This window comes from Python bivittatus, unplaced genomic scaffold (genome assembly GCF_059951505.1).
Source record: "Python bivittatus isolate LINGU-HERP-01145 unplaced genomic scaffold, Pbiv_v1 ctg000690_np1212, whole genome shotgun sequence".
NCBI classification, from domain to species: Eukaryota; Metazoa; Chordata; class Lepidosauria; order Squamata; family Pythonidae; genus Python; species Python bivittatus.
The window spans coordinates 16827394-16853675 of NW_028277096.1; the positions used below are offsets into that span (position 1 = coordinate 16827394).

A 26282-nucleotide genomic window follows, 5' to 3' on the forward strand; every position below is an offset into this window, starting at 1 on the left:
AGTGGGATAAAATGCTTGTGGTTGTCTTCCACCTGAGGCAGAGGAGATCAGGGAGAAGCTTCTGAGCTCAAAATCTGGTCAGGGTTGTGCCTGGTTAGCATTTGGACGAGAGAGACCACTAGGGAATTTCAGGGTTTTAGGCTAGATTAGGAAATGAAAAAAATATATAGGAAGTTTTGATAAAGCAGCCTAAATAAGTGGTTAGCATTTGAAACATCTTAACTTCTTTTTTTTTGCTATTAAGATCTTGGAAATGATTCTTTAAGGCTCTAATAAAATGCAAAATCCATGGATTCAAGTTCATCTTTTTTTTTTTAACTCTATGAACTGAGAAAATGTTTAGGAAAATTTAGAAGCTTTCACATTCTTTTCTGTCCTCGAGCTGGTCTAATTAAGATATATCCATTACATACATTTTAAAATATTGATATAAGTTATATTTTTTATTTATCCTATACTTTCAGAGCAGCTTAAGTAATTTCCCACCAATGTTAATTCTTTTATGCTGCAACATGAGTTAACTAATTTGAGAAATGAAATGACTCCAGGGATTAAACATATACCTGTAATTGTGTTTATGTTTGCTTTTGCGCCTGCGCAGTGCTACTACACCTTGCGGCCTCCGAGTGCGTCAACGCCTGCGCAGTGGCTATCATCGGCTTCTTCGAAGCGCGCAGCTCATTGGCTTTTCTCATTTCTTTTACTTCCAGGTCTCGACTGTTTTTTGCGCATGCGTAATATTATGCTTCCGCGAGCTGATGCCGTACTACTTGTTAAGTAGTGCCTCACACCTCGCCCCGCCTCGACTTTCTCCTAGCCCTTTGCGCATGCGCCACTGCTCCTCTCCCTTTCCTCATGCGCGTTGCTGTCCGAGGGTTCCCTAGCCTCCGTGCTCCGGCGCGCGTGCGCCAGGCCTCGCGTCTGCCCCTCCCCTTGCCCAGCTCGTCGCGCATGCGCCTTTCCTCCTTCGTCTCCCCCCTTCCCACTTGTCTCTCCCCTGGCGGCCCGGGCTGGTGTTGGGGGCGGACTCGGGTTCCCGCTTCCGGTGTGGTGTCATGGTGGCCGGTGGGCTTTGATGGCTGAGAAGGCGGAGGAGGAGGGGAGCTGAGAGCTCGGCGGCTGCACTGAGCCGAGGGGAAGAGGGAAGGGGGCGTCCGGACCCTTCTTCTCCCCCCTCGGCCTGGCGGGCGGCGGGAGATGGCGGCCCACAAGCCGGTGGAATGGGTGCAGGCCGTGGTGAACCGCTTCGATGAGCAGGTAAACTGGCCTGTGCTTTGGGGGGGGCAAATGGGGTCGGAGAGGGAATGGGAGGGAAAGAAAGAAGCTTGCGGGGGACTTATGACAAGAGGGTGTCTGTGGAGGGGGTCGCCTCTTTCCTCCTTTTCCCAGCCGGAGCGCTACTCCGCGCTCCCGAGGATGGAAAGCAGCAGAAGGATGGATAGCTGCAGGCCAGGTCTGTTGAGGACGAGCCCAGCGAGGCTTCTTGGCTTGGGAGAGGTAGGAGGAAATTGGGGGGGGGGAGAGGCAGGCCTCCGCGTGGGTGTGTTCTTCAACTCTTAGGGGCCTCCATGGGAGGAACGTGGGGCCGTTGCTCCGGCGACTTTCACGCCTGGTAGGGAGATGTAAAATACAGAGTGCCCTGTAGTTCAGGCTTGATGGGGTAATCAGGATGGACGGACCGGAGCACAATTTCCCAAGCTGGAACTCTGCAGATTTGTTGGAGGATAACAACTCTTGTCCCCATCCAATATGGCCTTGAAGTTCAGTTGATCAGAGGCACCAGGTTGAGGGAAGGCTATACCCACCTTGCACCCAAACTGCACAGGAATGGCTGCACTCAAGTTTGGGGAAGGCTGCTTGGCATATTTTGTTTTCCCTTTTTTGAGGCAAGGCAGCTGTGGCTCGCTAATATATAATGGCATGGCTAGACTGGGTGGAGTTCACCCCATAAAGACAAAAAAAAGCATGATTTGAGTAGAGGGGAAAAGAACTGGAGGATGTCTTCTGGTTCTTTTTCAGTGGGATGACTTTATGTATGTGATAATTTCTTGATCTCCTGTGGGGAGAAATATGTGATACGTTGTATGTGACTCTGTTTTTGTTATATAGGGATATACCATTCTTTCTAATAGTATAGGCTATTAGAAGTTGGGGAACAGAGGAAATAGACTGAAGGATGTCTTCATTTCTAAAGTGATGAGCCTACTCTTCTTTTTTCTTTTTTTTTGTTAATAGCATGCTGTCATTCTTTGCTTGAGGGATGCCTGGGGATAACATAGAAGAAAGCAAATGATCTGGTAGTTTTCACTCCATGAGGTCTTGAGATGGGCTGTGTGTAGCCGAGTGATGTTTTGCAGCTCCTCTCTTTGAGAAAGATTTTGGAGAGGAAGGCTTTGTTACAACTGAAAATCTTAAGCACATTGGTTACTCCAAATCTCCTGATGCCAGTTGAGGAACTATTTTCTTTTGAAATGGCCTGCCATGGGTGGTTGCTGAATTCTACACAAAGGGGTTTCTCAAAATGAGCCTGTGTGTGAGAAATCCAAAGAAATATTGGATGCAACATTTCTTTGAATGGGATGGAAAAGCACCTGGATTCAATACAGTTCATCCTAGTCTAATTCTTCTTCTTCATCATCCTCATCATCCTTCCTGTAGAATGAGAGAAGTAGGAACCGAAGTATTCATCCTTTGGGTATGGCATTGGGATAATCTATTCATGGAAAGAGTTAAGGAAGATCTTTCTAGGCTCCCGCTATAGGGAATGTGTAAAGAAGGTAAACAATCTTGAGTCTTAAATGTTGTGGGTTTAGAACATATAATCCTGCCGTTTGCCAAATTTGGAGCCTCCAGAGATAACATGAGGAAAGGCCTTGCTGCCAATATTCTCTTGTGGGATGTGGGAATTCTCTGTGGAATGAAGTTATAATTGTGAATATGTTTGGACTCCATTCTTGTAGCATGTCAGTGGGGTTCCCTTGTGTGAAGAATAAAATATTAACTGTGGGATTGGAAGCAACAGGTTGTCTATTGCTAACCATTGTAGGAGTTCTTTGAGGAGGAGAGACTGAGGAATTGTACCTCACCTGTCACCAAGAGAGTTTTTTTAGTGACACACACTTGTGAAGATTTAGAAAACTGTTGGAGTGACATTGTTAGCATAAGAGAATTGGAGAGCTATTTTTCGTCAGTGTACTGCCAATTTACTTCATATTTCTTTTTTTAAGGCATCTATTGAAAGTGCTGGGTCTTTGTTGCTTTTGGGACAGATGCAGGAATATTTCTGGGTCTCTGGTTGTGGAAAGCTAAAAACTACCTTGGAAGGAAAAGAGGTACTTGGATTGCTCCCCTCTCCCATCCCATGGGGATCCTCAGTTTAGCCCGTGTTTTCTGATGGCTGAGGAGAAATGTGATACATTCTCATTTCATTTTGCTGTAATGGGTAGATCTATAGAGCTTAAGCACAGAAACAGTTTAGGCTGTTGCCATATGCTCAAGCAAATTTAGAAACTAAAGGAGGTATATATATACATACATACATACATACATATATATAGTCGGAGAGCACATTTTACTTATCCTAAATAATAGTGTACAGACTTTTCTAAAAATGGAGGCAGTCCATATCCTAAATAAGAAGGATGCTGAGTACCATATGGCATGGATAGGCTTATAATTGTTCACCTGAATTGAATAAATGTCTTTGGTCTGTCTCTAGAATCACATATTTTCCTTGTTAATATATATAAAAAATCCTCTTAAATACATATTTATGTTGGGTGGGAGGAGGATGACAGACACCAAGGCAGGATTCAGAGAAACTTTTAGATGCACTTAAATTCAGCCAAGATAGAGCTTTAATAGGACACAGTTTATTTATTTGTTTAACTATTTGCAGCAGTTGAACTTGGACTTAATGATGCTGTGGAAAAGATAAGTACACTTTGTAAATGTAATTTAATGCTTTTAGTCTAAGTCATGGTTTAATATGTCACAGTTACCTGATTCACAGATAACAAGCCATAATACATGGCTTACAAAACAGAGTAGCTGATTTCCCATATCATATGACAGAAACACATTATGACACTGCAGTGCATGAATCCATTCTCTGAGTGACCAAGCAACCCAACATTTTTTTCACCCTTAATTCTTCTTAAAAATGGCAATCATTATTGCTGTGAATATGAAAGAATAAACAATACAGCTTTTCTGACTGCTGATGTAGATTTAATTTTTTAATTACAGACCCTGGGAAATGATTGATAAGGGAGCAAAACTTTTGTACTGCCTTTGTTTATAATAGACTGGTTTGGTGGTTGCTCATTTGGAAAATAGGCTTAAACTGACATTTTTAAAAAAGCAGCACCTTGCCCTGAATGTTCTGGTGAGTAAATTTACATTGTGCAGTGGTAGATTATGCCTATTGAGATTGTCTTTGGATGACCTCGTTGCCTTCCCCAAATTAAAAATCTGATTTGGTTGTGTTTTGTAGCAGCAGTGGGAGTATTTAGAGGCCACTCTTATTTGTTTAGTGCATTTGTAGGCCACCCTTCAGTGTAAAAGTACAGTCAATGAGAACAAGACATTCCCTATCCACAGGTTTGCTATCAGAAAGATAGAACACAAAAGGAAAAAATGATGGGAAAGAAAGATGGAAAAAAATCAGTTATAGGCACAATTTTTCAAAGTTAAATAAACTTTATATTATGCAGCTAGAAAATGTTCAGGGAGAGGAAGAGTCTGACAGAACAGGACTTTCACTGAGCAGAGGGAATGGCCTTATTATATCCCATTTCCTTCTGCTGAAGCCCACTGGAAGGACTTGAGGGCTGGTCCTTCTGGGAGGTAAAGTTTATACTCCAAGTTTGGTTGCAAAATGTCAGAATTTTTAACTTGTCTAATGTTCAACATAATTGGGGTTGTGTGTTTGCCAGATTCCAACTTTCTAGCTTACCTGAAGTTCAACCATTTTGGGGTATGTTTCTCCACTTCCTCATTTCTGAGTGACATAAAAATTATCCCTCTGAGCCTAATTTTAGCAAGCAGAGTTTCATAGGCTATGCAGTTTAGAAGGATGTTTCTACCTCATTTCTAGGAAGAATTTATAAAAATGTCTTTCCTTTGGATTTTAAAAATAAATAGGTCAGTATTTCTTGGCGTACATATATATTCCAGGTTTCATATTTCTTGTTTGCCTTGAAGAGAAATGCACAATCTGAGCATCCAGGGCTGCATGTAGCCCTTGGAAACCTTAGATGAAGCTGTCTGTAATCTCCAAAGTTTTTACCAAATTACCATTTTTGATATGATAGAATGTGAACATTATTAAATGTGTTGCTAGAATATACACATGTTGACTATATTTAATTGTAGTTCAGTTAAAAAGTAAATTAAACCAAACGTACTGCATCCTTTGTCCTGGACCCACTTCTGCTTTTGAAATGTGGTACCTGATCCAACTCTACTTGTCAGAAAATATTCTACATGCTCAGTCTAGAAGTAACTTAATCTTTCAGAGCCTCTTTTCTAGTCCTGAATTTTGGGTGAGACTTATCCAGATGTTCATTATTCAATTTTTGTAGAAATGTGTAATCGGTGACTTTACATGTTTGAAAATGTAAATGTACATTACATGATGTTCAGTATCCTAACATGTTGAGTGAATGAGCTTGAGCATCTTGTTTTAACCAAAAATGGAATGTTATGTATGTTATGTTACGTTATAAAGAAAATGGTCAAAAATTCTTGTTTGCCACCACCTGGTGAAGAACAAAACTGAGAGGAGGAGGAGGAGGAGGAAGCCAGGAATACTGAGCAGCACTGCTCAAGTAATTAAGCAGGGTTCTCTGAAATTCTGGCTTAAAACCACAAGCCACCCATGTGAATGCACCTCATCTGTCCTGTTTGTAGTATACATCTGTGGAGGCACAATAATGTTTATGGTTTGCAGTTAGACAGGCCCCAGGTTTGATCTCTGGCATTTTCATGGTTTTTTTTTTAAAGCCATGATTAAGAAGAAAGGCATTTGTCTTTGTCTTTGAGGGCCGGTTAGAGCAGGTCATTCTGGTCCAGATGGACCAACAGTGTGTCTTGGTATAAGGCAACATTCCAGAGAGTCAGCATATACTTTGTATGGAGAGAGCCACAGATTCACATCAAGCTTGCTGGAAAAGATTTTGGAAAGCTCCTGCTATCAACACTAGACGGCTCTGGGTTAGATGGACAAATACTCTAACTATAGGAGGTAGTTTCAGAAGTTAATCAGAAGGTTTTAGGAACTCCAACGTCAGCCAGCAAATGTACAAAAAGCTGGCAATTTACTAGATGGTTGCTGGATTGGCATGGTGGTGGATTAATAAAATAATGTGTGGGTGACTAGGGACTTCCTAGCAGAATTGACAGGTGGTGGAGTAAAACATAATTTCTCCTGGCCCATATAAATATGTATAACTGGGAAACCTAAGTGTTAGCAGAGATGACTATTGATTGTCTAACTAAAATTATATCATAAAACTCTTCTGAGACTTAATAATTGGACATAATTGCTTTCTCCAATGGCATACCGTTCCTGTGTGTAGACTCCAGTATTCAGAATTTTTAATAAGGAGTGAGAGGAAAGTAATGGCATGAGTTTTCTGCCACTAAAAAGCATCCATATTTCCTGTCAAATAGTTATTTTTTGTGTTAAGTGCAGCTGCGTGTGTCATACATTGCTCTGATCCAAAGCTGTTGACTTTGATCCAAAATCCAACTTCCTCAAAGTGGATTTTTCAAAAGAATTTCATTCCAGAGTTGAATGTTGCTTGTAACCAACTGACTGGTAAATGACGCATGAGGGAAATGGTTGGTCTGTGACCTTTCTAAGAATGTATGGATGCAGCTTGAAACAAAGTGTCTAGTGTTCATGGAAGAGGATTAGTGTCTTGGGATCGTGGAATCATTTCACATCTTATCTGTACTACCACTGAGTGCTCCAAACTTTGAATTTTGACATACATGGTTCATAGAGAATTCTTTTGTGAATCACAGTATTGGAATTCTTTAAACTGGACAGTTCTAGAATGGCTTGTATGAAAGATAGATGATGAATATAGCCTGAGTTAAGTTTCAGATATAATTTGTTTTGAAATGCTCTTAGAGTGATAGCCTCCTTGCTTAGATGTTACAGTGTTGTAGCTTGATTTTATGCTAATCCATAATGCAGTTTATTTTGTTTTAGTAGCATGTGTTGTGCAAACCCAGCCAAATGTAGTTGATTCAGTAAACTAGGGCTGAGTAATCTATACTTCCATGTAATGCAAAAAGTCCCCATTTTTGCACTCCCCAGAGCCTCCTGTGCTGCTGAAATCTGGTGACAAATGGCTGATTTTTGCAACCGTTGTGCTTTTAGTTAACTGAAGCAATACTCAAAATTGATGTTCCAAGTCTCTGGCAAGTTAAATGCAGTTATTTTGAGTGAATTCCCTCCCAACTTCCAAAAAAATAATTAAAAAAAAAGGTTGCAGGTTTGGTCCTGCCCATGTAGCCTCTGGAGCCCTCTTCTTCCCCAAGAGAAAAGAAAAAATGTGCAGCCCTGAAAAAAAATCACCTTTGTGGTAAACCATGGTCAAAATGTAAAAGAGGACCTGAAATTGAAATTTGGCTGTGTCTACTCTTCAGAACTCCCAAAGGTGTTGCAGATGGGCTGTTTGCATTATTAAGGTCTCATTTTTTTAGCTCCCTTGCACTAATTATAGTTTTGATTTAAGCCTCCGTTTGATTTTCAAACTATGGTTTGAAGGGAGGTTATAGCAAACAAACTGCAATTTGAAATTTGCTTACCTAAATTGCAGTTAAGCAAAAACTAAAGTAAAAACTTCCAAAGCCTCTTCATGATCATGATGGTGGGGAAGATAGGAGCGCTTCCATGTAAGCTTAAAGACTTACTGAGCTCATTTCTTATACTGAATTGGGCCACAAAATTGTTTAGTCCTTAAAGGGCTTCTAGGCCGTCTGCAATTCCGTGCAATCTCTTGATCATCCTTAAGGTTGGATGACTTTATACTGAAGCATTCCTTCTTTTTCTCTGCATCTTTAATTTGTGCAGCAGATTCACCTGGTAGGTACAGAATTAGAGATTTAGAACAAGGGTGTGCTAGGCTGGGGATAGCAGCTGTAACCAGCTTCTACAGCTTTCCAAACTAGCAGAACTTGTGAGAAATAGATTTTGCATAAGCAAATAATTTTCAAGGAATAAGTTAAATGCAGCCTCCCAGTCCTGCACTCAAGGTCATGGGCTCTTTGAACACTTTTCCTTAAAAACAGTCAAAGGTGCCACCACTAGTCCAGAAGTCTTTTGGAGAGCATTGACTGTCATCCTTACTCCCAGTACACAGTTGTGGAGATGTGGCCATTCCCAACACAAAATCAGGTCAGGAATGATTTGAGTTGTATGTTTTCCCTATGTCCATTCCTTCATGCATATAAAATCGTGGATATACCGGTAGGGGATATGGGTGAGGAAGATTAACATTCAGTTTCAGTATTGTTTTACACTCAGAGATAATAAGCCAGAAGGTTGAAAGCCAAAGTCTTCTGTAATCTTGCTGCAGGTGGGTAAGAAATTCATATCCTAGCAGATGCAGTGCAGAATTGTTCAAAACATTAATGAAGATTGGTTGCTTCCAGAGCACACAAGAGACCAGTTATCTTCAAGTTGGTGTCCTCCAGATGTGTTAGACTACAACTCCCAACCCCCCTTGGCTAGTATGTTGATACGCTATATCTCAGAAGCCTTCATTTATTTATTTAGTATATTTATATGACTGCTCATCTACCGAAGGCAGCAAACAAGATAAAAACGAAACCAATTTCACAATCTATTTTATTAGGTCGTGACCTGTAAAAAATCACATTAATAACATATCAAGGACAGCTGCACCCATGTCAGAACTCCATTAACACTCTGACCCCACCCTGGGAATAGTGAGGTCTTCACAGCCTTCTGGAAGGCCAGCATATGGGGGTGTCCATATCAGAGGAGAGGCTGTATAACAAGACAGGTGCCACAACAGAGAAGGCATGCTTCCTGGAACCCACCAAATGACATGTTTCACTGATGGGATCTGGAGCAAAGTGCCAGTTCGGGCATGCTTGGTCAGCAGCAGGAGCAAGAAAATGGCAAAAGTCAGCTAGGGTGGCAGGGGCTGTGGATTACAGGGGACCAAAAGGGCATAGATGGGGGAGATAGGCAGGTGGGGGGAGTTGAAGCACCTCTGCAGTCGTCGTAAGTGTGGGCGGGCTGCCAAGTGCTTGGGTTTTGATCATGTGACTGGGGGTGCAGCAATGGCTGTAACTTCGAGGACTGGTCGTAAGTCCCTTCATTCAGTGCTGTTGTAACTTGGAATGGTCGCTGAACAAATGGTTGTAACTTGAGGATTACCTGTATGCATATACTGAGTAGTGTGATGTTCTCATTCAGGTTTATGATATAAAGAGCAATCAACAGCTTGCATGAACCCCCATTTGAGCTCTTTGGTATGATGCCTGAAGTTAGTTCCTCACTTCCTTGCTGTTCTGAAAAATGTTACATGCCTCCTCCAATCCTCTCTTCCCATTGGCCATCTCTAAAGTAATAAGTTGTATCCTACTCAAAGTGTGCTATGCTTGAACACAGCACCATTTTCTTTTTTCTTCAAAAGTTTCTTTCCCCATTGTTCATGCACACCTAGCAAATAGATTGGGAGGTGGGAAGAAACATGAGTTTTTCAAAGGAATTATTTAATGGTATTCCATTTTTGGTCTGTGGGACTCTGAAAGCAACTCACATCAGTGGAGAATCACAGCATCATAATCTGGCAGTTGGCCATACATTTCAGCAATACAATCTTAGTATATTTTGAGAATCAGAAAAAAAGAAACTGAGAAGTTACATGGAGCTTGTTGGTTGTGCACTTCTACTGTAAATATTTATTCAGAAGTCCCATTGAGTTCAATAGGTCCTATTTTGGGGTGGAATGAAATATTTGGTATATTTAAATCAAGGTTCTACAATTTTTTTTAAATAGACATTATTACTAAAGTAAAACTTGGAGTGGCCATGGCCCTGCCGCTATGTTAGCTAATTTGGCTGTTGTCTGGCTGTGGCAGAGTGGTCAAACATCCATTAGACTTGCTTTTACCCTTAGAGGAATTGGTAGAGCAGACCTTTGTGTGACTTCAAAGATGGAGGGGAGACTTGGGACTTGCTTACTCACAGCTGTGATAATTTAACTCCAAATAAAGCTTAAACCATGTTAATTTAAAAAGTGAAGTGCCCTTGGAGTTGAGCTTGATATTTGATGTTACATGGGCATGTCTGTTTTCTTTCTTGGCAGCAGTCTGGAAGAGGTTTGCTGATGGTTTGATTTTATGTGATTTAAGAAAATGAAAATGGTGGTCATTTTATGTTGATTGTTGATGTATGATGCTAATCCTTGCACAATAAACTGTAGTATTGTAAATTTTCTTCTGTGTGACAGCTTTCCAAACTTCCTTTTACTGCAGCTTCCAATCAAAGCCAGCCAGCAGAATACCCACACCAAAGTCAGCACAGAACATAACAAGGAATGTCTCATCAACATTTCCAAGTATAAGTTCTCTCTGGTTATTAGTGGCCTCACAAATATCTTAAAAAATGTTAACAACATGGTAAGTTATATTTTCTCACTGTCTTAGCCTTCTTTTGATGTGGAGCAAGAGAAAGAGTTTTTAAGTCTTCATAGATAAATATCTATTGGGTTATTCTATCTTCAGTGAGAATTGGATGCCTGTTATAATTTTGAGTTCTGAGAAAACACAATATACTCATTTCCTATCTGTAAAGTTATATGTCAAAGATCACCTCCCACCCATCAAGACAAGTTCAGATCTGATCAGCCCTATCCTCCATGTAACCAGGATCAATAACACTGTTCTGTCTATATGTGTTTTTCTCTTTTTATAAATTTTAATTATGTATTTGTTTTAATTGTTGTAAACCGCCCAGAGTCTCCCATTGGGGGGAGATGGATGGTGACAAGTCTGCTAAATAAATAAACAAACAAACTCTACATAAAGCAAAAAAAAAAAAGCCCGTAAAGTGTAATTTTACATAAAGGATTGGTGAACTGAAGTGGATGTGACAGAGGGCAGAGTAAGATGCCCGCAGCCTGTGACTAAAACCAGTGGAAAATGTTAAATATTTGATTCTGTAACTAGTGTTTCTTTTGGGTAAGGCCCAAGTGCTTATGTGTTGTCCTGTGTCTTATTCTGTCCTCCAGTCTCTGTCCATTCCTGAGGAAAACTACTTGATTTTAACTGTAACTAGGGACTTCTTGCTGGGAAAAGAGCAGCGTTAGGGGAATAATAGCGCCATGTTTTAAAGGTTACATAAGGGTTTTGTGTGTGTGAGAATCAGTTTGTCAGAGGACTAGAATGGGATGGGACAGAAGAGAAGCTGTGATACGCTCTGGGAAGGAACTAACATTTAAAGGCTACAGGCCCATGTATATTGTAACTTCTGTGATCCCGTTATCTCGCAGTGAGCTTCTAACACCCCTCATTAGGTAATTCCCTGGATGACCAGATGAATTTTATGTAAAACTCTGGCAGACAAAAACCCTAAAACAACACAAGTTGTCATTAAATTTACCTTTGCAGCCTGTAGAAATTGTACTTGGGATTGATTACTGATTATATCGTCTAGAAGATAGATTGTGCTTGTTTTATTTTGCTCTATTTTGTCTTACTGTTTTTATTTTGATACGTTTGGAGCAACTGTGAATTGTAATAAAGTTATTCATTCAAAAGTTTCAGAGGGTACCAGGGAAGTTACATTCTACTAGAACTGGCATGTTGATCTGTTTGGTGACAGTAAGTCAGCTTTCTTACTGAAAACTAAATTGATTTTTTTTTTCTTATAGAGGATATTTAGTGAAGCTGCTGAAAAGAACTTGTATCTTTCTCAGTTGATTATTTTGGATACACTGGAAAAGTGTCTTGCTGGGGTGAGTAGCCTGTTTAATAAGCAATTTTCTTAACAAAATTTTGGAAGAGACACCAGTTAGCTTATATAAATAATGTTTTTTATTGTTTTAGTACAGCGTTGGCCAACTAGGTGCCCTCCAGGTATGTTCAAATGTGACTTCTAAATGCATTCTGTGAATGCTGAGAATTGTAGCTGGACTAATCTGGAGGTTACTTTTAATAGCTTGCAATCTTGTAGTATTGTTGTTTTCCTGAACCTGAAAGTTGCCTGTAAAGAGTGAGCACTTTAACATGTGGAGCAAAAATCTGTTAAATACATTTTAAAAAATCTGCTATACCTCAGGTTAATTGTGAGGCTTTGTGCATTTATTTTCAGTGTCTATATAGCTGTGCTCTGTATGAGTTTTCTTATGCCCTTGATTTGGTTACAAAGGAATAGCATTCAGGTGATAGGTTTTTCATTTTGTTTTTTTGTAAATTGAGAATTGACACTTCAAGCAACTGATATGCCCCAAACCAGTACAAAAAAAGTTACATTTGGCTAGCATAAGAGAAACTTTGAACTGACAGAAAACTTTTAAACTACCCTTCTCCCAGCTAGGGCTATCAAAATTTATTTGGATTGTAGTTGTCTATGCTGGCACAGCGTGATAGGTGTTGTATAGCAACATCTTTGGAACACACCAGTTTAGGGATTGCAAAAGAACTTGTTCTTTGACTTTCTGGTTTTATTTTGGGTTGATTCAGTTCTGCCTAATAGTTGTGAAGCATCTCTCCTGTTGCTAAAGTTGACTTTTGCAGGTGCTTCCTAGTTTATATTTGTTTGGTTTGTTAAACTTCCAAAGGGAATGTCATCTTGTACTTCCTAGAAAAAAAATTCCAATTTTCACTTAGGTCTGTTCTCGGAGACAGTCAGTTCTCTTCCCCTCCCTCCCCCTCCCTCCCCCTCCCCTTGTTACTTTGGGAATGTCATTGATGGGTTAGTGCCTTGTGTGAAGCAGAACTGTAAAGCTAAACTTGGGCTTTGTGAAATTGAAGAATATATGTTTATTCCTGAGGGTTTCTTTAACACAGTTCCAAGCTTAATGTAATCAGATCTTCCATAAGCTGCATGTGATTCTCCACAACTGGTTTTGAAAGATTGATTTCTAAACCATGGCAGACAAAATAGTTTTTGGTTATTTGACGCTTATATAAACAACATTCTATATTACCCTTTTCTGATCTCATTGTATATGTTGGACACAATTTCCCATCATTCCCTTGTGAAGTAAGTTCTAGCCCAACACATCTGGAGCATTCATGTTTGGGAAAATGCTTTGCCAGTGGCCTGTGAATATTCAGATGAGGAGGAAAAATAAGATGAGGCACTGAAGAGAACAGATGCAGAGAGGCTGAGCCTAGCACCAGTGGCCCTTATTGCTCTGTTCCCAAAGATCCAGAATCTGAACCCAAGCCCCATCTACTGATCTTAAGAGAACTCCATCTTCATGTAAAGAGCCAGAAGGGAAGGATATGGAGGAAGGCATGGTTGCATGGAAAAGCATCTGGAGTAGGTTGGTTTAATTGAGAATACTTGCACATTGACTAAACTGGCTGTAGGAATCAGGGATGACCAGTATCAGCTCTGTTCTGATGGTCCAGACTCCCTTTTTCTGGGTGCAGGTTCTGTTTTCCTTTTTCCTTTGTAAAGTCTACACCTACTCTTTCTTCACCATCAGATGACTGCTAAGCTGTACTTTGTCCTAATGGCTGCCCCCAGTGCCTATGAGGGCAATTACTTTGACACTAAGGAGAGCCTGGACCAATTCATTGTTTCCCACAGATATAGAAAACAAATCCTGCAGTTGGCTTATGAAAGTCCATTAGCTGGACATTTAGGTAGGGGTAGAACTCTATATTGAATCCTAGGTAGATTTTATTAGCCAGGAATAACAAAGGAGATCAGCCAGTATTGCTGGACTTGTCCTGAATGCCAACTAATTAGAAGAACAAAACCCAAACAGTGTTAATTGCACAAAATCAAGAAGAAGAAAAAAAGAAACCAAAGCTGCTGATACACACATTTTAAAGTGAAAGGATGACTATAGTCCAGTTCTCATAGAACTGGTTCAGTGTATAATGCCTTTTTCAAGTCATCAAAAGCTTGTTGGCAAATAGGAATCCAGTTAACGTTGGTTGGTTCCTTTATTCAGGTTAAATCTGGGTTCAGATGACAAAATGGGGAATAAATCTGCTATAATAACCTTGTTGTTCAGTAGTTAAGTCGTGTCCGACTCTTCATGACCCCATGAACCATATTGCGCCAGGCCTTCCTGTCCTTCACTGCCTCCCTGAGTTTGCTCAGTTTCATGCTCATTGCTTCAGTGATGCTATCTAACCATCTCATCCTCTGCCGTCCCCTTCTCCTTTTGCCTTCAATCTTTCCCAGCATCACAGTCTTTTCCAAAGAGTCCTCTCTTCGCATTAGGTGACCAAAGTATCCGAGCTTGAGCTTCATTATTAATCCTTCCAATGAGCAATCAGGGTTGATTTCCTTTAAGATTGACTGGTTTGACCTCCTAGCAGTCCAGGGGACTCTTAAGAGTCTTCTCCAGCACCACAGTTCAAAGGCATCAATTCTTCGGCGCTCAGCCTTCTTTATGGTCCAGCTCTCACAGCCATACATTACTACTGGAAAAACCATAGCTTTGACTATGCGGATCTTTGTCAGCATATATTACCCTATTGAAGCTAATATTTTACTTTTTTTTTTTTTTAAAGTTTGATGCCTTTCTAGCATTTCTAGTCAAGACCCAAAGCGCTGGGATACATGGTTGCTGTACTTACTGTTTGTCTATTGTGAAGTTCCCCATTCCTCAGTAGGCTTTACAGGTAGTCCTCACTTACTGACCACAGTTGAGACCAGCAACTCTGTTGCTAAGTGCCATGGTCGCTAAGCAGAAAATCACACAACCATGACAGACTTACCTCACTTCCACTTCTGTTGTTAAGTGAACCACTGTGGTTGTTAAGCGAAACATCACATGACTGTGATTTGTGATTTCACTTCCACATTCTCCATTAATTCTGCTTGTTGGAAGCCAGTTAATGTCAGGTTCAGCCCAAGAATCACCACAAGACAGTCCAGAATTCAGCTCAGCTTCTTTCTTTGCTTGCACCTAATAGACAGAATCTCGCCAGACTAACTCTAATCCCCCAACGATAGCAACTATAACCAGCATGCCCTTAGCAGGGGGCCAGTCTCCTCCTCTTGACTTTCCCACAGTCCATCTGGGGCCTGAGGAGATGCTTTCCTTGGAATGTCTTTCCCCCCTCCCTGCAACCTTGAAACTCCATTCCAGAATCCTCCCTGCTCATGCCTTCCATCACAGTTATGAAGCACATGAGTGGTGATCACATGACTGCGGGACGCTGTGATGATCGTAAATGTGACGATTGGTCGCAAAGCTGTTTTTTTTCCAGCTGTCGTTAACTTTGAATGGTCGCTAAATGAGGCAATCTGTAAGCGAGGACTACCTGTACAGTAGTCCTTTTGAGTTATATGGTAGGAGACCACAAAATATCTTAGATATCTGAAAAGAGGGGTACAGTCATAGAGTTGAAGACATTCTAGAGTAAAGGGAGAAGTTAAAAAATCTTATCCAGTGATCTGAGGAGAATTTATGACTTGCCCAAAAGACACTGTATGATAAAAAAAAAGCAAAAAAGAAAAGTTTAGATAGAAGAAGTGCTCTTTTTATTACAAAGTTCAGGTGCAGACTCCAGGCAAAATGAGAAAGTCCTTATTGTATAATCAGACAGATAGGACCAGTAGATTAAGGGCAGGCTAAAATCTACCATGCAAACATCCTTAGAAAGTGTTATAGTATGGAACCCAAAGCATGAATTTGTGTAAAATCAAGAAGTAGTAATGTAGGAAGAAAAGAAACCAGAATGAGTTCAAATTAATAGAAATAGAAATAGAAATCTTTATTGTCATTGTACAACTTGTACAACGAAATTAATGCCACCCCAGTGCAGCTTTAAAAATATAAAAACCATAAAACACATAAAACGCATAACACACATAAAACACATATAACACAACCTTCACATTCCATATTGTACAACCCCTGATGCTGCATTAATACTGCACTATATGATAGAATTCAGTATAGTTGCAGCTCTAAGATAGAAGCTATTCTTCAGCCTATTGGTCCTTGTTTTCATTATCCTGTACCGTCTGCCAGATGGTAATAGTTCAAAAAAAGAATGTCCCGGGTGGGATGGATCCTTAAGAATATTTTGAGCCTTCTTAAGGCAGCGGGAACTATAAAGTTCTTCCAAAGAGGGGAGAGGGCAACCAATGATCCTCTGGGCAGTGGTGGCAACCCTCTGGAGCGCTTTCCTATCTGCCACTGTGCAGTTAGCAAACCATACACAGGTGCAGTAGGTTAAAATGCTCTCAGTGGTACAGCGGTAGAAGGTCACCAGCAGTTTTTCATTCAGTTGGTGTTTCCTGAGAAGTCTCAGGTAGTATAATCTCTTATATAATCTCTTGCTCCTCTTAACCAAGGCTGCAATATGAGCGCCCCAGGTCAGGTCCTCCTTTATAACAACACCCAGAAACTTAAAACTGGCCACCCGCTCCACTCGGTCTCCATTAATAACCAGGGGCTGGACGTCTAATCTATTCCTCCTATAGTCCACTATAAGCTCCTTGGTCTTATTGATATTAAGAGCCAAATTATTGTCTCCGCACCACGAAAGCAGCCGGTCCACCTCATCCCGGTAGGCAGACTCATTTCCTTTGGAGATAAGCCCCACCACTGTTGTATCATCTGCGAATTTAATGATAATATTGCTGAAGTGAGTGGGGGTACAGTCATATGTATAAAGAGTGTAAAGTAAGGGACTCAACACGCAGCCCTGCGGTGAACCAGTGTTGAGAGTAAGAGCTGAGGAGATATAATTGCCTAATCTAACCCTCTGGGAGCGGCCAGACAGGAAGTCCAAAATCCAAGAACAGATTGAATATGGAAGCTCAAGATCTGTAAGTGTAGACACCAGTCTATGTGGAAGGATTGTATTAAATGCAGAACTAAAGTCTACAAAAAGCATCCTCACATATAACCCTGAGCTATCTGAATCACAGAAAGACAATCTCATTTTTTTTTTTAAAGTTTTGGGGTTTACAGACATACCAGAAATAATGCATTTAACTGATCATAGGATTGATATGGGAGATAGCCATCAAGTTAGGTAAAGGCCATATAGAATCCCAGAGAAGCTCAGAACAGAAAGAGATAAAACATTACAATTAGGAGTGATAGAGCCATCATTTAGTGAATAGTGTTCTCCTATATTGCTAGCACCAAAACCAGAAATACATGATAAGGAGGAAATATTGGATGAAATTGTGTTAGAATAATTTCTGCAAGTCCTGCCATCTTGTTAGATTCTGGTCCACAGAAACAGGGCTGAAAGCTGATGCAGAGGATTACTTAGCTACATGAAAGACTGAAAAGGTTAGAAAAAGGTTAGAAATTGGAAAAAGAAACCTAGACTGGCAAAGTCAACATTAATAGGTGATAGGAAAGATGGACCTAAGAAAACAGAAGGGACAGGAAATCTTCCCTGGTTAGGAAGCAATAAGATACCTACAGAAGGTATAAAATGTTATACCTGTGATAAACTAGAGCATTTAGCCAAGGACTGTTGCAATAAACTTCAAAAAGGACTTAATATGACAGCTTTTAAAGATCCTGTAGGACAGGAGATGACAATGTCTGCAAAAGTAAATGGGAAACAAGTAGTAGAAAGGACTACTGGGAATTTCCTAGTAGGAAAGGTCCCAAAGTTCCTTTTGATCTTCTTATAGGGACTGAGTTCCTTCCTATTGCTCCCTATAGATATACATCCTGCAGTTAGCTCATAAAAGCTCATTAGCTGGGCATTTAGGTAGAGGTAGAACTTGAATCCTAGATAGATTTTATTGGCCAGGAATGGCAAAGGAGAGTAGCCAATATTGTTGCTGTTGTCCTGAATGCCAACTCGTTAGAATGGAACCCAAAGCAGTGTTAATCATGCAAAATCAAGAACAACTCTCCAAATTTTTTTTGTAATGTTTGAACATGTTGCAGTTGCTTGCAAATGGCCTAAGCAAAAGTGGGTGTGATCAGTTCTGTGTTTAACAGGAAAAGCTTTAACAGCTGCACAAGAAGCCTCTGACTATAATCAAGTTAATGAGACTTTATTGTATAGGTATGAGGTAACAAAGTATACCTGCCAACAAAGATTTAGATAGTATCTAAGACCCACAGGAAGGAGTGAGAGAGTTAGGGACAAGGTTAGAGAATTTAGGAAGAAAGTGGTTAAAATCGGAAATACATAATAAGGAGGAAATATTGGCTAACATTGTGTTAGAATAATTCAGTCTTGGTGTGAGAGACCACCAACCAAGAGACTGTTGTGGTGCCCCCAAGACTTTTATTATACAAAAAGCTTAACAGAGTTGTCTAAATTAACACGTATCACTATATGCTACATTATGCTATACTTATATTAATGTCTACACTTATGCCTCTGTGTATATCTGATTCCTAAAAATCCTATGAACAGTTCTGTTCTCCTTTGTTGCCTGAGCTTATAACCAAGTCTTTTAGTCACCTTCAAGTTAGTTGGCTTCTGTTGCTATTAGCTGCCATTCTGACCTGCTGCTGAAGTGTTGGCTTTGCACAATCCCTCAGTCTGTGTCTTTTTGGGGTGGTGGAAAGAAGGTGCTTTATCAGCAGCTGGGTGTAGGTGTCTGCTGGAGTGTTGAGGTTGCTGGGCTCTGCTTCCATTTTCAGCTCATCTGCCCTTGGTTTGCCAAAGTCCATGGTTGGTCTTCCTTCACCATCAGTCACTTACTGAGTTGCACTTTATCCTGAGGGGTGCTCTTTCTTTCTTTCTTTCTTTCTTTCTTTCTTTCTTTCTTTCTTTCTTTCTTTCTTTCTTTCTTTCTTTCTTTCTTCTCTCACATGCAGCATTTTTCTTTTATAATTGGAAACCAGGTGTGGTCCAGTGTTCTTCAGGCTTCCTTAAAGTCCCAGGGGAGAGAACAAAGGGAAGGAAGAGTTTATGCTGGCTGCTGCCAGGCTTTCCTGCCACACTATTTAATGACTCGCCCAAATATAGTATGATGCTGCAAAAGCCCAACTTTATGTACTTTGTTTTGTGTTGTGTTTCAAGCCATGCAAGTCTTTTCAGAAACCTCAACTCTTGTCTCAGACTGATGATGCTTACTGTATTGCCAACAACTTTGTCTCATTCCAGCTTAGACTGGAATGAGACTTTTTTTTTCTGGTGGGTTTTACTTCTGCTGATGATTCTCTTGGTTGCTCTCTAACTTGGGAGGCAGGGAAGAGGCTAGGACAGAAAGGATGTTACCTGTAATCCTAAACGGTGTTGTGAAACTAAATTGTACCTTTCTCTGAAGAACAGAGTGAATCTAGTATGTAGTTTCTAGTCTTTTGCATGATTCTTTTCCACTGTGCTTCAGCCTGGCTCCACCCAACTTGCTGCAAGGAAAGGGCTTGAATTAATTATTTAAACCAGAATTTCCAAAGGGAAAAAAAATAAAACCACAGTAAAAGAACCAAGTGCAAGTAGAATTGATGTGAAGCATTAAATTTCCATAAAAAGGAAGCACTTTGAAAATCTGGGCACGCAGAACCTTAGTCTTCTGCCCGGACTTGGCATTAGCTGAGTGTCCCTGGGAAGGGTGTTCTGCTGGGAAGGGGTTGCCACTGAAAAGGCTTTTGTTTGCTTTAGTTACCATTTACCCAGTCTCTGACCATGCAGGGGTAGCACCCCAAGGAGCCTTCTGACATAGGTGACAGTGAAACAGGGAACTGTTTTCATTCTGAGTTCCATGTTTTCTCAGTTTGAGCCTGTCGGGGTCAATCTATCAACACAGTAGTGTAGTGACTGAGGCTGGAACGCAGAGTGGACAACAAAGTCATATATCCATACCAATGAGCCATGAATTTATACCTGCCCTCCTGTCTCCCGAGAGGCCTGGATCTTCCTTTATCAAACATATCCACCCATATATTCAAAAGTCTGTCTTATTTTGCTCCACAGATGCAAGGTGAATAAACTAAAGATAAGGCTGACTAGAGCTGTGTGGTTGCATAGGTGCTGAACTGTCTGTCCTCTTCCTCATCAGTGTCTCTATCAGTCTTGTTCCCCCAAAAGAGGGAGAAGTGCTTCCAGGCAGATAGATACTCTAAGTACTATGCTTCCATTTTGCTGTTATCCTCCTTTCTGGTCAGTCTTTTTTCTCGCAAAGAAGCAGTAATGCTGACTGAGGGAAAGGCAGAATGCAAATGTTTTACTTACCTGGATAGCTGGAGGGAAGGAGCATAATTTGGGGATATCACCAGGGTCTGGAGGGAATTGAGCCAAAGTCTACTTTCTGGATCATAGTTTTGAGGTTCTCCACAAGCCTACAGGAAGGTATTCATTGCTGGGCTCAAACCATTAACCCTAAATATGCATTAACAAAAGCCACTGTTGCTTTCGCATAAGATGCTATGCTCCTTAGATCAACTATGTTTTGGCTTAACACAGTGGTCTGGTTCACAGAGCATGCTAAGGCAGTGAGTGAATTTCTCCTAATACATTGAACTACAAGCTAGCCAACTCCATTTTAGCCCAGTCTGACTTGTTGTAGGAAACCGGTCCTTATGTGGATAAAGAGAGAAATGTACAGTTGCATCTATAGTGGAATGTTATGTTAAAAGGATTCTTATCTTGTCGTGCTTTCCTCAGCCATGTTAAAAGTTTCTGAAGAGACATCATAAATTCCTGCAGCAAATTAGGGTGGCTGATGTACTATATTTTTCCACAGTTAGCTTAGATATTTCCCAGTATTTCAGACATACAGTATTTCAGACATACAGCTTAACTAGTGCATGGCAGGTGGGGCTAGCATTTTGGGTGAATGGGGAAACAAAGCCAGATCCAGTCAACTAATCCTAATTTAGATTTCGCTCCAGACAGCTCCAGCTTGGGTTTACAATTAAACTATTTCCCCCAATCAATCCTGCTGGATTGGAACAGAAGATCAGCCTTAGTAAATAAATAAATTAGCCATGTCAAGGAAGCAGCTGACTGGGGATTTAACTGACCCTTTTTCTTCTGCATTTGAGGGAGTCCTCTCTAGGAACTGTAGCAATTTCAGTTTTCATCCACCTGCCTCTTCATGGGAAGTGTTGATCTTCCAGACTCTCTTGTGTGGAACACAACATGGCTATCACATAGTTATCCTAGCAGCACAGTTGAGGTAAATAACTAGAAGAGTGGGGGTTTTAGTCAGCTGTGCTTTCAAACACTTCTGTAGTTTTCTTATGGAAAAAACTTGGATACCTGGTGAGTGAAGGAGGCTTCCTTGGTCTCTGGAGTATCAGAGCTATAGAAATTCTTCAAGGCCATTCCATCTAACTTTTATCCTCCTAGCAACCCAAAGACACCATGAGGCTTGATGAGACAATGCTGGTCAAGCAACTGCTGCCAGAGATCTGCCATTTCATCCATACCTACCGTGAAGGGAATCAACATGCTACAGAACTTCGCAATTCAGCCTCTGGGGTTCTCTTTTCTCTCAGCTGCAACAATTTTAACGCGGTGTTCAGCCGTATCTCTACCAGGTGAGTGCTTGAGGAGATATGGCCTCTGTGCCATTCTTAAAAAGGTGATCATAGTGTTGGCATCCTTTGACTTTAGTCAAACAAGATCAAGAGATTGTTGAATGAGCCAAAATATTGCTGCCCAAGATAACCTGTCTCCTCTGACCTCGTAATCTATTTACAGTATGCTGTTCAGTTGGACTTCAATTATCAGTGTAGGTTTGCATTAATTTTGTTCATTTGAAAGGGTGTATGTGAAGATGGGTAGAAAGAATTGAAAAGTGCAGAAATGGAAACAATAGATCTCACTAAAATGATTGATTTTTAGCAGAGTGGCCATAAACGCTTAGATCCCAGTTCCATTCCATACTGTCTATCCTTTAAAAAGAGTGACAGGCTTGTATGGACCATTCCAAGATTGCACCACTGAGATTTGGTGGTAAATAGCCAAATTTTGGTGTGATTTATTTTTCTCTCCAAAATAAAAGTGAAAATACCAGTAGGAGGCTGCTGGGAGATAAACTACTCTATACTTAAACCTCCCCTTCAAATCCCCAGAAATGGCTCAAGCTGAAGCTGCCGGTTTGCTGAATTTGGAGCCATTGGCTGGAGGGGTGGGTGGGTGAGTGAGGTGAAAAGCAGTTTTCCTCCCAAAGACTTCCTGCTCCCATTCCTGTCATAAAAAGTGGGATGAAACAATTGCCCCCTTCTCTTCCTGTGACATTATCTTTCCATTGATGCCACATCCAGCTTTGCAACTGATTAGGGGATTGAGTTAATGGTCCCTGACCCTCAGAAATTTGCCCACCCCTAACTTCAAACCATCAAGTAGCAGATGATTGGACAGCCTCTATACATGAGACCTGTATTTGAGCACTATAGTTAGAAGATCCTGTATTAGGCTAGTCCTGTGTTTCTCAACCTCAGCAACTTTAAAATGTGTGGACTTCAACTCCTGCTGGCTGGGGAATTCTGGGAGTTGAGGTCCTCACATCTTAAAGTTGCTGAGGTTGAGAAACACTGGGCTAGACAAACAAGCCTCCTGTCCTGAGGAAGACCGCTTTCTTTGTATCTTTTTCTCCTAGCAATGGTGTTAAGTTGGAGACTGTTAATAAGATTGAATATCCACTCTAGAATGTGGGCTCACTGACCGGTTCTTAACTGAAAGTTGGTATGTGGCAAATTGCCAGCCTCTAAAATTCATATTTAAAAATATAGTATTAAATAGGCTATTGCTGAGAATATCTCTGGATTTACAGCCTGTTTAAAAAAATTAAAATTTTTGACCACAAGCCATTCCTTTGTTTGAGAGTATCCTTTGCCTATTTGTTTTAGAAAAAACAAAGCAAAAGTTAACTGGGCATCCTAGGTTCTAGGAATGATGGTGGGAAGCAATCTCACTAGGTTTTTTTGTCTAAAATATAAGCCTTCATGATTGAACACATCCAAAACTGATGGGACAAGCTCCTTCCACATTTTGTTTGTACCCAGTTGGACAGGTTGACTGAGAATTCTGGGAAATGTAGTCCCCAGTGCACCCAAAGGGCATGAGATTAGGCAAAGTTTTTCTGTTGAAATATGTCCTGGGTAGGAACGGCTTCAGTCCCTAGTCATCACAGTGACAGATCTGTGATTAAAGGGTATGTCAACTAAACTTGGAAGACCTTTAGATAATTTCTGTTCCAAAGAGTTGTTTTAAGCATCTTGCTTTGAAGGAAGTGGCATTTTTCTTTTGTCCTTAATGTCTTAATAATGGCAACGGCTTGTGTCGAGGATGGATGACGCTGTATTCATAGGAGGGAGGCAGAGAGAAATAAATATGCTTCTTGAATCATGTCGTTAGACATGCTCTTTCCTCAACTTGGCTGTATAGGTTGGGAAGATGGGTAGGAGGTTGATTCCAACTGATGCTTTTAATTTGTGAACTTAGTTGCATAGACGTTAAAGAGGTCAACATTTGGCTCCCATGTCCAGGGGTTGAGTGTCATATATCAGCATTGCTGTTGCTTCTCTGGAGAACCATGCTTCTGCTTTAAGATCTGCAGAGGGATTTCCATCATATTCCCATGTCAGGCTAGAGTAATTAAATATTTTTGTGCATGGATGAAATGAACAACTCCCTTAATGTTTGCCTGTGTTTTCAAATATGCCTCTGTAGATTTGAGACTTAAGCATTTTTTTTTTCAGCTTGCACAGAATAGCTGATTTAGTTATTTGTCGCTCCTTGGCCAGAACATGGGTCATTTAGAAAATGAGGCAAGTGAGAGAAGACTCCAAGAGACATGTAAATTTAATTATACAATTAATTGAATTCATTGGGGTCAAGGCATGAACGGTTGGGATTTTTGTTTTGATTATGGAGCTGTGAATGATTGTCATGGATCCATACTCATGGAAAGTTCAGTAGTGACTTGGGGTTTATTCCATGTAAATTAATAGCAGCACATACTTAACATTGTATTGCTGTTAATTGAGTATACTCTTCCTCCTCATATTCATAAAACAAAGCTTTGATTCAGGCAGTTTGTTGCCCAGTGGAGTAGTACTGTAGTTTTATGCCATGTGGAGAAGTGTTGGTCTAGTTGTCATAGCTTTTGTATGTCAAAGGATAGAAGTATTGATATAGTATTTCTTATGCAGCACACAATCTGGGCAGGGGAAGAGCATAGCATAAATACACTTCCCTACACAGGAGTAGTCGGCACAGTAAAATTTCTCACTGCACTTTAAAGCAGGTGGGGTTAAAATAACCTTAGGAAAATGTTACCAGTTTTTAATCAAGCAATGGTTTTATGGTAGGATGGTTTAGAGGTACCATCAAATCAATAGCTCAGGCAATTTCATTCAAGTGGGGGAGTGTGATCTACAACTCTGTAGAACAAGGGAATACTGAATCATTTCAAAGTTAACAAATCCTGAGTCCCAACCCTGTTGCATTGTCTGTGCATTTTCAACAAATTATAATTCTAAAGGTTGAAGAGTTGTCCTTAATTCTCTTATATTCATGAATATAAAACCACTATATATATTCCTCCCCACTCCACCACCCAAGCTTTGTCCTCTATTTTAAGAAGGATATTTATTTTTGCAGATTGCAGGAATTGACAGTCTGCTCTGAAGACAATGCTGATGTTCATGATATTGAGCTGTTACAGTACATCAGTGTGGACTGTACTAAATTAAAGCGGATACTACAAGGTATGCAGTGAAACTCTTGAAGTTCTTGTTTAAAGCTGTGATTCTGATTATATATTTTGAACACTTGAAATTAGAAGCCTGCATGTGTAAAAAGAAATGACTATTTTTTTGCTTAGCAAGATCTAGTTCAAGCTTCCCCAAGTTGACGCTCTCCATATACGTATGCTGGGCTATAGATTATTTCATCCTCAGGAAACCTGACATTGCTACCTGCAGATGATGGAAACTGTAGTCCAACACATTTAAGGATACCAGATAAGTGAAGACTGATTTAGCTCAACCCAAAAAAAAATTCTGTGTAAAAGTGTGATCTGAGTCCTCTAAAAAAGTCTTCCTCTTTTTTGGTGTCCTCCAGATGTATTAGATTTCAGTTTCCATAATTTCCCAACGAGAACTGCTAGCTGGGAGTTATGGGAGTTGAACCATCAAAACATTATGAGTGTCTCAGATTGTAGAATTCTGTTTTCATACATATTTATGGCTGATTTAAATGTGATCTGTGCAAAGGAATGATCATGTAAAGTTTGTATTTCTATTTACATAGCATCTTTTCTTAATAGCAAATTTTCCTAGTTACGCAAAATGTTTCTATATGTTAATAAAAGCCATGTGGGATATGGAGGAGAATCTGTCTGAATCCTAATAAACATCTGTTGTTCCATTTAGCCCTGTTGTTCTCCATCAAAGTAGTAAAATACAGGTAGTCCTTGCTTAATGACCATTTGTTCAGTAACTATTTGAAGTTACGATGGCGCTGAACAAATGGTAGTTACGACCAGTCCTTGAAGTTACAGCTGTGACAGCATCCCCATAGTCTCATGATCAAAATTCAGGCACTTGGTAGCCTGCTTGCATTTATGACCGCAACATGCACTTCAACTCCCCCATCCGCCTATTTCCCCCCATTTTTTGGCTGCCCTGTACTCCGCCGCCTACCCCTACCAGCCCTGGTGCCCCCAGCTGACCTTTGCTGTCTTCTTCCTCTCGTTGCTGATGAGGCATGCCTGGATGGGGCAGCTGTTGGCCCTTCACAGGGGTAGGCATCGGTGGTGAGTGCAGGATGGCCAAAAGGGCAGAGATGGGGGGAGAGACAGGCGGGTTGGAGGAGTTGAAGCGGAGACAAGTGTGGCAGGGCAGGCGTGTGAGGTCCTGGCCTAACGACGTAACCAGGACTACCAGAACTGCTGTTGCTAAGCAGTGTGGTCATATGATATTTTGCCTAACAACTTCTTCATTTTAGTAATGGAACTTCTGGTCCCAATTAGGGTAGTTAAGCAAGGACTACCTGCACTGCAAATTCTACTAGTAAATGAAGGCACAATATATTTAAAAAAGGTAATGATATGGGAATGACTACCTATGTGGTGATGTCATCAGGAACAAAAGTTTGCGAATTGGTGTGTTAATTCTGTTGCATTGTCATCCAGTTCACCCTATGAA

The 26282-nt window shown here is 40.6% G+C and overlaps 1 protein-coding gene across 4 annotated transcripts in view; it reads left to right on the plus strand.

The window, feature by feature from the left end:
• Positions 1 to 945: 945 nt before the first annotated feature.
• The window catches only part of NF1 (neurofibromin 1), a 197765-nt gene continuing 172428 nt past the window's right edge, over positions 946 to 26282 (plus strand). For 3 of the 4 annotated variants that reach the window (XM_007420379.4, XM_025164948.2, XM_088152398.1), the window contains exons 1-5: positions 947 to 1257; positions 10528 to 10671; positions 11925 to 12008; positions 21475 to 21665; positions 24736 to 24842. In XM_007420379.4, coding sequence (XP_007420441.2) covers positions 1198 to 1257; positions 10528 to 10671; positions 11925 to 12008; positions 21475 to 21665; positions 24736 to 24842 — 586 coding nt within the window. In that variant the 5' untranslated portion in view covers positions 947 to 1197. Of the gene's footprint in view, positions 1258 to 10527; positions 10672 to 11924; positions 12009 to 21474; positions 21666 to 24735; positions 24843 to 26282 lie in introns of all 4 variants that reach the window. The other variant, XM_088152397.1, reaches the window with a different exon arrangement.